Raw genomic sequence first — 15013 nt, 5'->3', positions numbered from 1 at the left:
CAAATTCTTCCATGGTGGACAAGAAGGTAGCATGGGGAATTCCTGGCCAAACTGGCAGATTGCATTGCAGCAGGTGCACCACCAAGCGAATTAGAATGTACAGCTTGACGAAACATGTGTGATATAACTGCAAGCATTTCACGTGAATGATATGTCATGGCAAGTATTGGCCTTCAGGGGTTTTCTCCCAAGGTTCCTAAGGGTGTGAGGATAATATATATGAATATAAACGCATCATTGAGAAGGTGACTGCTCTGGGAAAAATAATTTTGACCAGAGTCTACATAAATGAAGTACATCGCAATGGAAAGTATATTTTTGCTATTTAAATATTTTACAAATGTCCTACTGGTATGGGTGGATGCAATGAGCATCTATCTTGCGTGATGTGAGTTTTTGACTGATGTACAATTCATTCAGTGGCCAGCAGGACAAAGAGCTTGGTTTGTTAAAATTCATGATTGGAAAAAAATCAAACAAAATCAAATTCATTTTAAGAACATATTTAGCCCTCTGTACCAACTGCTCCACTTCTAGGATGCCTTGACAACACAGTTACACATGTGCTAAGATGAAGTAAAAACAGGATACTCTCATTCACTAGGCTTAAAATTTAACTAGCCTTAAACCTCAACTGTAGTCAGTGGGCTCGAAATATGTTTTATATTAGCCCAGAAAAACAAAGTTATAACTCCAGCAACATGTTTATTGGGCTCTTAGTATAAACATGTTTGAAATTTCCCAAACACACTAGTCATGCCTTTGTACAGCTGTGTGTGTGTGTGTGTGTGTGTGTGTGTGTGTGTGTGTTTAACTCTCAGAAATAACCTTTCCATTTATTGAATTGGAGAACTTTTCATTCTTTAAGGAGGAATCGAATATCACCTCTGCTTAAACTCCCCTCTTTCCATTCATTTGCTTCTTGGCAACATGACTTGAACACATAGGATCACTTGAAAGCTGATAATACCTTTAAATATTGTTGTGAGAATAAAATAAAGTGAGGAATAAAATTCTCAGGATCAGTGCCTTCCTATACTTCCTTTTAAAAACATAAACTTTTATAAAATGCCTAACTCCCCTGACTGTTTGTTCAGAGGCACTACACTGACTAAGGCACCTTATTTTACACAATTCACAATATATATCCTTGGAGAAAGTTATAATGTGAATGAAAGGCCATCTGCACCTATTAATAGCTTCTCTTTCAACGTTTAATATTAAAAAAAAAAATTAAACCAGGTTTAAAAACTGTGTTTATACCTAACATCTCTAAAACTTAACTGCCTATAACCAATCTTTACCAGATTATATCCAGGATAATCCAGAAGTTACATAGAAAAGTAGATGGCAGCCCCAAAATTAAAGCACAATTGGAGAATGTTGCATTTTTCTTTATGAATAAAAACTACAGACTCGCATATTATGTTTCAAAAATCATATTTTGAGGGTTTTTTTCATACAATTAAATTTAATTGATTAGTGCAAGCTACTGCATCATAATATAAAACCACTATTACGGGTTTTATATAAAATGGACAGCTTACCAGACTCTTCAGCCAGTAGATTTATCGTAATTACATTGTGGGTTAAGAAGAAAGGTGTTGGGAAGAAATGGGTGAGGATTACTATTCACTAGTTCCTACTGTGAGCAGGTAGGAGGTGTCATGTGGCAAGAAAAGGCAATACTGATTCCCTGCTGATGCTTTCAAAATAGCATCTTTGATGGCTGGTGTCATAAAGATATTGAGGCCACCAAAATGGCCAAACAAGGCAACACAGTATCAAAGTTAAATGACCATACCTTGAATTAGATTCTGGAATTCAAGAGGAAATGATTATAGAATGTTTAACCAGAGAATTGTGAAAGCCCTATATATTGTGAACCCTGAGGAGGTAGGAGGGTGGAAGACACCTACTAAGAAGGGCTCCTGTTGGCTCAAATTTTGCACAGAGGCCTCACACACAAACTGCACTTCAGGGAGAAGCCAGTGCTGGGCTGCCTGTCTTTATGCTGAATCACCTGCCTGCACTGTGCTTCTGCCACTCAGCCAGCCCTTAAAAAGGAATTTCTGGGTCCTTTTCCAACCAATAAGACTAAGGCTTAAAGCCCCATCCAATTGGAGCTATGCAGCCATATCAGCTTCTTAACCAACTAATCAGAGCAGCTCCATTCTGACCAATCAGGACAGTGTCTTTGGAATAATCATACTGTGAATATTTAGAGCCTTCAATTGCATGAGCATGGACCAATCAGAGACCAGGGGCTGGGAATTTGGTCTATAAAAGTCAGCTTCCCTCTGGCTCTAAGGGTCTACTTTCCCCTCCCACCTAAGTCTGTGTTTCCCTGGCTGGAGCTGAATAGTGAAGTCTTGCGGGAGCCTAGAGGAGCAGACCAGCGGAGGCCAGGGAAAACAGGTAGAGAACAGAGCAGACCAGAGCAGCCTGGAGCTGGTCAACACAGGGCAAAGCAGACCCCCCTAGGTCACAGTGGTTCTCAACCTTCTGGCCCTTTAAAACAGTTCCTCATGTTGTGACTCCCAACCATAAAGTTATTTTCGTTGCTACTTCATAACTGTAGTTTTGCTACTGTTATGAATCATAATGTAAATGTCTGATATGCAGGGTGGTCTTAGGCACCCCTGTGAAAGGGTCCTTCGGCCGCCAAAGGGGTCGCGACCCACAGGTTGAGAACTGCTGCAGGAGCACAGCTGTGTAAGAGGAGAGGGCCCCTGGGGCATCTGGCCACAGGGCCACCTCACAGCCCAGCTATTTTCCCAGCTGTGATGTATCACAATTGAGCTGTTTTGCACTGAACAGTTTCCTTCTTCACCTCTCCCCAAATTGGGGATTCCTGTTGGCATTGAATTGGCACCAGTAACTATTCCCCTTCTTAATCTTCATCATCATCAACATCATCATCATCGTTATCATTATAGATGTTAGATGTGTTTAATTTTAACAGAATGGAGGTTTTTACCTATTTTACTGATTCAAAGATAAAAAAAAATTGTGAAATTATTACTTCTAAAATAATCACAATATTCACCACTCTATATAAACTTTGGAGAACTTCAAGATGTAAGTTTAAAAAGGTTTCTAATTAGGCCCTCCTATTTTTGTATTAAAATGTTAGAGATAAGCAAAAGTATCATTAAATAATAGCTTTTCCTTAAAACAGAGTAACATTTTTTTTTCTTTTTACTTATATGAGGGTTCTTTTTTTTCCAGCAGAAAGTTGCATCTAGTAGATCATCTTTAAGTTCCTAAGTTTTAACTTTCTCAACTTCAACAGTAACAACAAAAATGTTTTCTGCTATACATCTGCTACCTTTGATTCCTCTGAAATTCCTCATTTTTAGTCTGTATGGCAAACTTTCACTGGCTACAAAACAAGAAAGCAACAACTTTCTGATGCCAGATGCTGATCAATAGCTATTTCCCAAAGTTTATAGTATAATTAAAATGTGTAACAGGAATAATTTTCTCTTTAAACCCTAAGGCTAAGCTCAGAATTATTGACTAAGTCAAACTTACGTGATGTAACATTTTTTATTTTGTTTATGGATGATATAAAGGAGTTTATGGCTTTTACATGTAATTTGTCAAGTTAGAAACACTGAAGAAGAATATCCTCTGCATCAGCAAAACATCTATGGTTTAAAAACCTCTTTAAGGTATATTTTGTAGCAGTAAATCTATATTCCTTTATATCAGCGCATCACCTAAAACTTCAAACTGAAGGTTAATTATCAAAATAGTCTTGGATTTAGTAGAACCCATTTACTTCAAACTATTCCTTGAGAGCTTCGTCACCTTCAATAAAAATGCCAGGAATGTAGGTATGATGAAAATATCATAAAAATGTGAGATAGGACAAGAGAATTCATTATGTACCTAAACAGAAAACATTATGTGCATACATGAAGTTATATCCGTTTTTTTTTTGTTTTTGTTTTTTGTTTTTTAAATATATTTTATTGATTTTTCACAGAGAGGAAGGGAGAGAGATAGAGAGTTAGAAACATCGATGAGAGAGGAACATTGATCAGCTGCCTCCTGCACATCTCCCACTGGGGGATGTGCCCGCAACCCAGGTACATGCCCTTGACCGGAATCGAACCCGGGACCTCTCAGTCCGCAAGCCAACGCTCTATCCACTGAGCCAAACCGGTTTAGGCATGAAGTTATATCCGTTTTTTTAAAAACCCAGTATCCAAAGAAAAGCAGATATAGCAGCTATGTAATGAAATATGAATAAAATATTACTCTCTATAGTAATAAAAATAATAGTCACTAATTTTTGCATATAAATGGTAACTATTTGAAACTCTCTTTGAAGAGTCTTGTGTGTGTGTGTGTATATGTGTGTGTGTGTAGCTCAATACACTTGGGAAATACAGGTTAATAAACAATAAAGTCATATATGTCCTACATTTAAATTCTAGTTTTGCTCCTTACTGGTATTTACTAAAATGCCTAATTGTATTATTTGTTCTTTTCATTAGTAATAACAAAAACTTAATCACATAATCACCCAAACTCTAATGTGAATCACTAATCATCATAAGGTCTTGACATTTTTGAATGAATAAATATTTATCCCAACCTTATTTTGCTTTCTTCAAACAAAATCAAATTGATGTGCAATCCCACTTCCAAAGTCTCAAAGGTCTGTTTCATGCATGATGTATGGCCATGTGGTATACATGTGCATTATTCTAATACTAGTGTTCCGGTGCACAGATTCGTGCATGTTGAAAGGAAATTAATTAGAAGAAATATTTTAATATTGTTATTCACCCTTTCTCTATAATAAAAGTGTCAACCAAATTCATGATTGACAATGACAAATCAAAACACACGCATGTGATTGGCACCAGCAAGAGATTTATATGTATTGCACATGCACGAGTCAACTTAGCCATATATATATATATATATATATATATATATATATATATATATATGGCAACACAGCAGTATATATCAACACAAAGCAGATTATTATTATAGATCACTCAGGGAGAACAAAGGATAAAATATTTAACTGCAGCAGTGTTTGACTATATTCTGCGCAGTGAGAAAACCTGAAGTCATTTTCAAGTTCCACCATTTCTTACTTCTTTTCAGTCAGGTCAAGTTTCTAAACTTTCTAAATCTCCATTTTCTGGCTAATGAAAAAAAAAAATAGGATTCCACTGAGTCTCCTATCTACCTACTTCAGGATTTCTGTGAGGATCAAATGAGATGAGGCATGGGAAAATGCTTCACAAACATTTGGTTAAACTGTAAAATGTTTGCACTTAACTATAAAGCAAGTCGGGTTTCTGGGCTGAAGAAACTCCAAAGAGGCTAGTCACTAGAGAGAGAAAGCCAGGCGTTGCTATGTGATGTCATTACTCGGTGCCCACAGCGACCATTTACAGGCTGTGCTGGGCTGTGGGCTGCATTTTGTGCCATGGGGTCTTGGCAGTGTTGGCTGAAATTTGGTGGGGTGTCACTCTGGGGTGGTGGTGGGGCCTGTGTCCCACTTGGGGGAAGTTGAGTGTTGGTTTATTAGCGCCAGGTCCCTGGTGCCGTTTATTTTTAAATGGCCAGTGGGTGTCATGGCAACTCCTGCGTTGAGTGTCTGCCCCCTGGTGGTCAGTGTGCTGCATCATAGCTACTGGTCGGAGGGAAGGATGGACACTTAGCTTTTTATATATAGATTACATAGATGAGGAGGGATACAAGCTTAGTGGCAGTGAAGAAGCCTGCGTATTTCATTGTTTTTTAATATATGGAAGAATTTGGCTATAGTCCAGTGGCATAAGTTCTGAAGATAACTAGCTGGAATAGGCTTATTGTATGGTACTACATGGTAAAGCCTAAATATTCCAGAATAACAATCTCTAACTAAATCTGCAGACAAGCCAACCACACATACACATACACACACACACACACACACACACACACACACACACACGGACACACACATACTCACTCACATACAAACTTACTTATGTATCTATGAAAGCTGCCTTAATAATCAGCCTACAATTTTTTTCCTATTCGTTTTCTCACATTCACTGACACTATCTCCTAACTTCACTGAGGCTGCTTCTAGCCAATCCTTTCATTTATCTTTCCTGGATTCAACACCCCCCACACACAGCCCCACCCTAACTCCTGGCTGGATGAAATCACCCTTTAGTGCAAAGATGCAGTATATTTGGCATGCACCCTGTCACCCACTCTTTCCTGGAACTGAGTGAATCTGTCATTATACTCACTCTGCTTATTCTTCCTTATAGAAAAGGAGTTGTCCTCATGTTCTTGAAAATCACTCTTCTGACCCAAGTCCTCATCTTCATCAGACTCTCCTTTCATTTTAGCATCTTCATTCTCTCCCTCACTGGCACCGTTTCTTCATTTGTGGAAACAGGAAGCGATGCAGACCTCGTGGTACTGCTGTGTGGGATCTACGTCCTTTGTTCACTCTTCTTTCTCCCACTCCCTGCCTGTGGTCATTGCCCACGCACAGTGATGGAACTTCTATGACTCTGGGCTTCCTAAAGTGTGATTTTATAATTTTGTCTTCTCCTTTCACTTATTCCTGATGATTCTCAAATTGTTTCTTTCTCAGGTCTTGCCTTTATTCCCAGTTTGAATCACCAAGTCCTAGTGACTGCATTATCCTGTCAGTTAGGAATCCTCTGCATTTCCCCACAGACTCTGTCATCTGCACCCTCTCTCCCCCTGACCCCATCTCAGTTTCTTTCATTTCTGTTCAGACTTTAGATGTTAGTGTTTTCTAGACTTTGCCATAACTTTTAATAATATCCGATGTTTTCCTTTCATTCTCGCTCTTTCTCCCAAGTTCTAGTGTCATTTTTGCAATGTAAGTCCTGGACACAGTTATATATAAATATAAACACTTATAGTTTAAAATAATCTTGTTTAAAGCAGTCCCACTATATTTCTCGTCCAGAAACTGTTGCCCACCCCACATTTCTTAAATCAGTTAAAAATACTATTCTCTCAGTCACATGAGCCAGAAACCTAGTTTTCATAATCCCTTTTCCCCTGCTCCAATAATACAAACAAACACAAATTTTATGTCAAGTATCTCTCAAATTTATTTTTCATTCTTTCTTTCTTTCTTTTTTTAAAAATAAGCTCGGTCTCCATCACTATGTGATAATGAATGAGGAGGAAGATAAATTTCAAGTGGAAGAGAAGGACAGCTTTCTTCCTATAAGGAAGATGTAGTCATATAATTATTTGTATTTATATTTCTTGAGCATTTATTCCTCTTAGGTGGTTGTGAATATTAAATAAAATAATATATGTTGAACACTTAGAACAGTTCCTGGGACCTGGTATACACTTAATAAATGTTTCCCCTTATCACCACCACCACCAGCAGCATCATTACTACATATTTAGACTCCTTGAGAGCTCACCTAGGTAACCAGAACCAAAGCCACTGCAACACAGGACTGGAAAAATGAGGAGGAACACATTCCCTAATTGTGAATGGTGATGCATTGTTCCCAATCCCCCACCATATGCCACGTCTGGTTCTTCTTCTAGAAAAAGGTCTCCTTCAATTCTAAGACATTTCTATTTACCAATTTTTTAAAACTTTTTTTAGTTAAGGCATCTTGTTTTATTTTGTTTTGTACTTACCAGGCTAATTGACTGCTACTTTATGCTCAACTAATTTTCATGTTGGAATAAATGTAAATTGCATTTTATGTGTTTTTTTTCTGAATATATTACAATTATACTTGAAAATATACAGTGCCTATGGTTCTAGGCACTGAAAATACAGCAATAAACAAGTCAGCTATGGTTTTTCATCTCAGAGAGAAATTTTTACTGTAGGGATATAAGCAGTAAACAGATATACAAAAAATGACTTGGTGAGATATTAAAAGAAATAAAATCAGGCATTAAGATAGAGTCCGGCTGCCTTAGTTTGAGAGACTAGAGAAGGTCTCACTGAGATGATATTTGACCTGATGGCTGAATGACAGAAAGGAACAAACCACAGGAAGCTCAGCAGAAACTACCAGTACAGAGGGGACTTGGAAGGGGTCAGTTGGTGTGTTTGTTGGAGGAAGAGAGAAAGCCAAGAGAGTTGTGAGACCCATATAAGCTCAGGAAGTTTCTCCTTAACTTAGCACTAGTTATTTCTCCTTTTTACTTATGTGATTATGAAGATAAGTTATTTACTAACTAATCAGTGTAGGTAAATGCACATTTCATGTGAAGACTACTTTTCCAGAAGATTCTATTATCTAAATACCAACGTCCCTGTGAATTATATTATTCAGTCACATAAGAGTGTTTTGATGAATACAACTTAGTAATTACTAATTCCTGGAAATTAAGTAATAGTATAAGTTTTCTAATATAGAAAAAAAAGATGATGCCTAAAAGAAAGCCATAGAAATCCAATGCTAAACTAAAAAGAATATAAAATATCAACCTAAAACTGATGAGAACTCAAACTCAAGAATAAAAACATAACTTTTTTCTGATTAAATTTTTATTTTCTTTCTCCCAAACTCCTATTTACCTTTGTCCACAATAAAAACTTAGGGCAGCATCATTACCTCACTGCACCTGAAGTTTGTGAAGCCTCTAAAGTAGGTTTATAATGCAATATGGATATTATCAAAACCAATGTGATTTTCTTTATTCTTACTCTTTGTCCATACCCTCCCTAATTCCCCTTCCCAAGCCCATCTGCCACAGTGACTGTACTGAACCCTTCAGTAACCAAAATGAACATAAAACACCCATATAAAATCCAGTAGAAACTCCAGAGGAGAGAAGAGCATGGAGCAGTTCCATATGATTATAAAATATGCATAGCTGCTTAATTTTAAAAATGACCTATTTTATGTTCTGAAATAGAAATAGTGTGAATATTTCAGTTATGTATTTTATTACCTATATTTCTTAATTATTCTTTTTGTTGTTGCTATTGGAGAGAGAGAGGAAGGGAGAAAGAGAGAGACAGAAACATCGATGTGAGCGAGAAACACCTGTTGGTTTCCTCCTGTATGGGCCCAGACCAGGATCAAACCTGCCACCTTCTAGTGTATGGAATGATGCTCCAACCAAATGAGCCCCCCACACACACACACATCTCCCACCCTTGGCCAGGGCTCTTATTACTTTATTTTTCTTTCTTTTATTTTCAAATTATGTTTAACATTTTTCAATATAAAGTTGTTGTTTTTTTTTGTTTGCTCTTTTATATAAATGTCTGGTAAAATGGTACAGTGACTTATGGAATTCAAAAGAAAATTGTCCATGTCAAAATTCTGATATGAGTTAAATACTACTACTTTCCTTACCTCTATATCTTTCAAACTTTATTTCCTAGTGTTGCCTAATAAAAACCCTCTCTTCTAGGTAGGCCTGCTTCCTGGGACCTAGAGAAATTATTCTGATTTCTAGCACCATGTCTAATGGAGAAATCTATGCATCTATTTAATAACTGATGCATTTTTATATCATTTGAACACCATCAATTTTAAAATCAATTTATTATTCTCCTTTGGCTGCTATGAAGCTTGAAAGCAAATGTGTGATCCATTTGGTACCTGTTTACAATGTTCTGGCATATATTTTTATACAAATTTTAACTCCTGTGTTATTTTAACTTTATTTTCTTTTATGCTTACTAATGTGTAGTCTATTTCAAGGTAGGAATTCTTGGAAAATCTTTTTTTTTTTCAATAAAAGAGGAGAATAAAGCAAGTAATTGGATTCAATTCATGTAACCTTCAGTTTACATGAATTAAATTCAGTTTCTAGACCTTTTCTCTACTGTTAATTTTGTCGGGAAAGACTTTCTTCATTCTGGTCACTTAATTATGTTTACCAAATCTGCCAGAGTCAGTTTACGTCATATCTGCTCTATGAAACTCCCCATAAATTTCTAGGTTTCCCTATAAACTCTCTATAAATTTCTAGGTTTCTTTATAAATGGTTTGTATTTATAACAATGGCCAAGATCGATACAACAATATACATAACCAAGAATTGGCAAGAGTGGAAGCAACTTCCCCCTTTTTTTTACCTGAGTACATTTCTCCACCTCTGAACTGTGTCACCAAGAAATGTGGATGTGATGCAGAATTTTGCAAGATTTATTAAGAGTTTAAGGGAAGATGGGACTTGTCTGTGATTACATTAAAAGTCCATAAACAAAGAGGGAAATAAAGCAAGGTGACCCTTCAATTCTCTCTTTCTCGTGCCCTGTTTCACGAGAACTCACTTTGGAGAAAACAAAAGAATCACAAAGATGAAAAGGTTACATGAATTTAATCAGTTCTCAAAATGAGAACTGTCTGAAGCCACACAGCAAATTGACTTTGATGTTTAGCAGGTGTACGTGCACATCTTTTGCATGTTCATATCAATTAATTAAATTCAGTAGTTGACTTTCCTAAAATATTTCTCTTTGGGATTTTATTTTGGTAGGTAGGATTTTATACCTACTCTCTAAGTCACACTCATTTTTGTTAGTACACAATAGACAACTTGCAATACAACGATTAGAGGTTTAAAGAGGACTGGTGGATTGCATTTCAATATATATTGTCAAAGCATTTACAAATGCACATTCCTAAGTGTTCAACTGTGGAGATGGTTAAACATCTATTAACAGAGCAACAAAATAACCCTGTCAAATAAAACTATTTACATACACTTTTCCTGAAGAGAGACTAGCAGCTCAAGGGATCAACTGAAGCTCAATGTCCTTTTTAGTGTTTTCATCCTAATCACATTTTCTTTCCAATCTTTCCAGTCGCTCACTTTTCCTTCACTTTCATGTATCAAGTGCAATACCTTCCAGTAATAAGTTAAGTACATGCTTGGATAATAATCCTACCCCCAAAAAAACTGCAATTCAAAGGTTGGCTTATAGTCTTACTGCATTAGCTAAATTTGTTTAAACTCTTTCCAAAATCTGGATAGCAGGCATGTGCAATGTAACAATTATATGGTGTTTATACATGTATAATCGTCAAATTATTACCGCTCTCTTTGTTTCTTTTCTTTAAGAAAAAGAAAGCAGATTCAAAGACAGATCCAGCCTTTTAAATATATGAAAAAAATTAATTGCATTATTAATAATAATGTTTAAATAATCAAGTCATCCTGTAGGTATACACCACCTTTTCTTCAAGAAGATTTTATTGTGACTTTAATTGATACTTAAAACGTGTCCCTTTGAAACAATTTCAGTGTCATAAAATATCACTTAAATCAAAGGGAGATTAAACTGTGCTTTTCAGATCAGTTAGAAGCATAGGAACAAACTCTAAATTTCAAAGTGTTTGAGAACTGGCTTTTCCCTAAGCAGCAGGTTTCAACTAAGGACCATGTTTCTAACCTCGTGTATCTCATGTTCCATTCAAATATATTGCTTGCTATTTTATTTCTAATAATGTGAAAGTCTTCTTGCTATTAAGACGAGAAAAAGAGACCACCTCAGCTCAGTTATGTTGTTTTCATTAACTACTTCTTACATATCACGTCAGAGTTCATCTCTGACTCTCATTTGCCTGCTCCCAGGATTCTGCCTTACACCTGGGGACATCCCCAAGCTTTCCTCACCTGCACCTTTACCGTGTAGGTCACACTCACCTTGGGTTTCATGCCTTAACATTCTCTGCCATCTTATGTGCTCCAAATGTGCTCGACTCTGTCCTTAGATAAGATCTCTCCAGCAGAGCGTCAACTCAGAAATGCCCTGCTTCCTCAATAGGCAAATATCAATTCCAAAATGTCTGAATTCTTCGTGTTCCAACTATCACTATGAGCCAGTGAAAGTTTTCCTCCCGAAAGAGGAACCCTTGCAAGTCTCTGAATTGAGAATGCAGTTAAAGGGTGATAGCTGGGAAGGGAGACTCACAAACTGGTTAGTCCTCTTTGGAGTTTTAGAAAGATTTCAAGGCACTCACAGGCATGGTTTAGGACAATGAATGCAGAAATATTTTTCCACCACAGAAAGCAAGCATGCACGCCAAACCAGTATAACAGGTTGGGTGTACAGTACTGCTGCCCTCCGGCTGCAACTTAGGGCACAGACACTCAGGCACCTTCTGCCTAGCCTTTTTTTCCTTCTCCTAGCCAAACAAAACGAGTATCACTTCTACCAAATGGCTGTATCATGAGCAACACTCAGTGCATGTGCCTACGGACTTTCAAGCTGACTTCTCCTGGTTGCAGTGCGAGTTAAGTAAATGTCTTAAAGATCAATGAAACTTTTATGGAGTCAAGAGAAAACCCAAACCTGCATGGGCCAGCTTTCAGTAGTCCGAGTGAATACTGGACAACTCTTCCCAGGCCATCACTATAGAAACTAAAAGACGGCAATGTGGTAAGCATTTATGAGCCTGATTCCCCTTTTGAAAAAGGAAAGTAAATGAGTCCTGATAATAACGTGCCAAATTCCTCTATAAAATTATAGGCTCTGGACAGCTAGGGTGGAGACCTGGCAACTGCTTCTGAGAAATCAAGGACACTTTTCTTCTCTGTTTGGTACCATAAAAACAGAGTGGAAATATTGGACTGGAGGCCCTCTAAGCTCCCTCTTAACTTGCAAATTTTAACAATCTACAGATTCCCGTCCCCCCCCCCCTCCCCCCCAGCTAATTCTGACAACCAAATTCTCCTTCGGTGTGTTAGCTGAATTTTCTCTTCTCTGCTGATTGCTGTCTAAAGCTGGCCTTGAAATCCCATGGGATGTAGCCAACTCTTCTGTAATATTTTCCTCTGAGTTCTAGTTTTTTTAGACTTGAGTGGTTTCCTGGATCTAGAGAACTAAGGACAACTGAGGTAGGAAGGAAGGCTATAATTAGAAGATGCGCGAACACATCCACGCAGCAGATAGTAGGCAGCCTAAGGAACAAGACTGTACTGAGTAGCCCTGGGCCAGCCGTAGGCAAACTACGGCCCGCTGGCCAGATCCGGCCCATTTGAAATGAATAAAACTAAAAAAAAAAAAAAAGACCGTACCCTTTTATGTAATGATGTTTACTTTGAATTTATATTAGTTCACACAAACACTCCATCCATGCTTTTGTTCCGGCTCTCCCGTCCAGTTTAAGAACCCATTGTGGCCCTCGAGTCAAAAAGTTTGCCCACCCCTGGACTAGAGTCTTCCCTACCAGTTAATACAAATTTTGAGAGAAGTGGAAAAAAGGTTAGTGGCCCTTCCTTGTCAAGGGGGTAGCCTCTGGAGAAACCTTAGCCTAATGAATTTTCCAGGGAGTTGCTTGCCAAGAAGGAAACTGATACCCTCTCTCATCCCAGCCACGGCCTTTCACTACTGTCAGGGATGGACCAAGTGCCACTTGATGGTACCTGTGAGTTTGCAGATATTATGCAAGGAAATGATGCTTCATTTTCTCAGCAAATGACAATGCTCAAAAAGCATTTACCCGTACTCTTTTTGGTCATAATATATATATATAATTTATATTTTTAAAAAATTAGAAAGAAAATCCTGGCATTCTATCCTACTCTATATAATTCTATTATGTGAATCTTGAGAATATTGTAAACCTTCATGTATGGAATCTTTACATAATTGTCTGCAGGGTTACATTTCATTGGGACTGAAAGGGTGAGATTGCTTTTCATGTTTGAAAAGATAACTGAGATATGTTCACAGTAAGCTGAAGATAACCTGCATTTTCTTTTAGAAAAGAATAGGTTCCCAATACTATTGGAAATATTAAATGTTGATAGTTGATGGGCTCCACTAACCAGGACTCACTCAACCAGCTTCGGGGTGTAAAAATAGGACAGAGACCTACAGGAAAATAGTCCTAAAATGAATAATCATTGACAATGTCTATGGCCAGCCCCACAATTTCTGGCTAGGGATGGTGCAATGAATCTAGAAATCTACATACGATGCATGGCCTTGGAAAACCATTATTCAAAGTATATGATGGACATCGAATAATAATCTACTGTCATTTATTATCTTATAGCCAAAACACTTAAACCATCCACTTGTTTACTGTACAAAACAGTATTTGAATATAGTCATTTCTACTAGAGAACACTTATTCATAAGTAGAGCTGATAATAACAACATTATTTCAGAGAACTTCAGAGTATTTTGGTAAATGCTATCAAGTCAAGGCAAAATTAAACAACATTGCAAAATGCCTTTTTATTCACTTGGATACTTTTTAAACTCAAGCTCAGTTACAGGACAGGGTGTTGCACAGAAAACAGAATGTTAGAGCATTAGATACATGAAGATTTCAGGATAAATCTTGATTTCTTTTATAAAATATTAAACACACTTATCAAAACCTCTTACCTTCACATGTATGAATAAAGCTGCAAATAATCCCCATAGTGCTTTAATTTATAATTTGAAATGCATCCAGAAATAATTTAAAACCAACAACCCAAGTACTGTTGTTTCTAATTAACTCTCACCTGACTAATAGGTTCACTTAATAATCTTAAGACAAATACAACTGGAATGGAAGCATTTCAATATCCCAAAAAGATATATCTGAGCTCTCTGTAGATCTACCAGGAATACATTGACTCAGATGAGATAGGAAGAGAACACATTCTCTATTGAAAAGTTTTCACAGAATGCATACAGGAAAATACCCTGGGAAAGAACTGATCTCACACGCATTTCCCAACTATAGGAGATTTATGGATCTAAGCACCTCATTTTCTAACCGAGACCATGACATTCAAATTATTTACTATATCTTTTGTTACAAACTTTGTGCATTTTTATATATGCTGATTATTAATTCTAATATATATATATATATATATCACCCTTTTACAGTGGTACATGGTACCAGAAATGTAACATACATAGAAGTATCAGGAAAAAAAACAACAACAGAAAAGCTATACATATTTTAAGACTCTAAAATAAGAAATAAATATTACCCATGATTCTGACACAAAAAGGGATGATAAGGGGACAGAGGAAAGGCCCATTTTC

At 37.0% G+C, this 15013-nt stretch overlaps 1 protein-coding gene across 2 annotated transcripts in view; it reads right to left on the bottom strand.

The window, feature by feature from the left end:
• NLGN1 (neuroligin 1) overlaps nucleotides 1-15013 on the bottom strand; it is a gene marked incomplete at its 3' end in the record, with an annotated part of 2013512 nt that overhangs the window by 796920 nt on the left and 1201579 nt on the right. Inside the window, exon 1 of one of the 2 annotated variants that reach the window (XM_081087460.1) lies at nucleotides 6279-6455. The exons of the other annotated variant lie outside the window; for it this stretch is intronic. Coding sequence (XP_080943586.1) covers nucleotides 6279-6375 — 97 coding nt within the window. The 5' untranslated portion in view covers nucleotides 6376-6455. Of the gene's footprint in view, nucleotides 1-6278; nucleotides 6456-15013 lie in introns of those variants that run through there. 2 annotated transcript variants of the gene reach the window in all.

This window comes from Myotis nattereri (assembly GCF_964212035.1).
Source record: "Myotis nattereri genome assembly, chromosome: 3".
In the NCBI taxonomy this organism is placed as follows: Eukaryota; Metazoa; Chordata; class Mammalia; order Chiroptera; family Vespertilionidae; genus Myotis; species Myotis nattereri.
The sequence above is the reverse complement of the archived record's forward strand: the minus strand, read 5'-3'. Positions and strand labels throughout refer to the sequence as shown.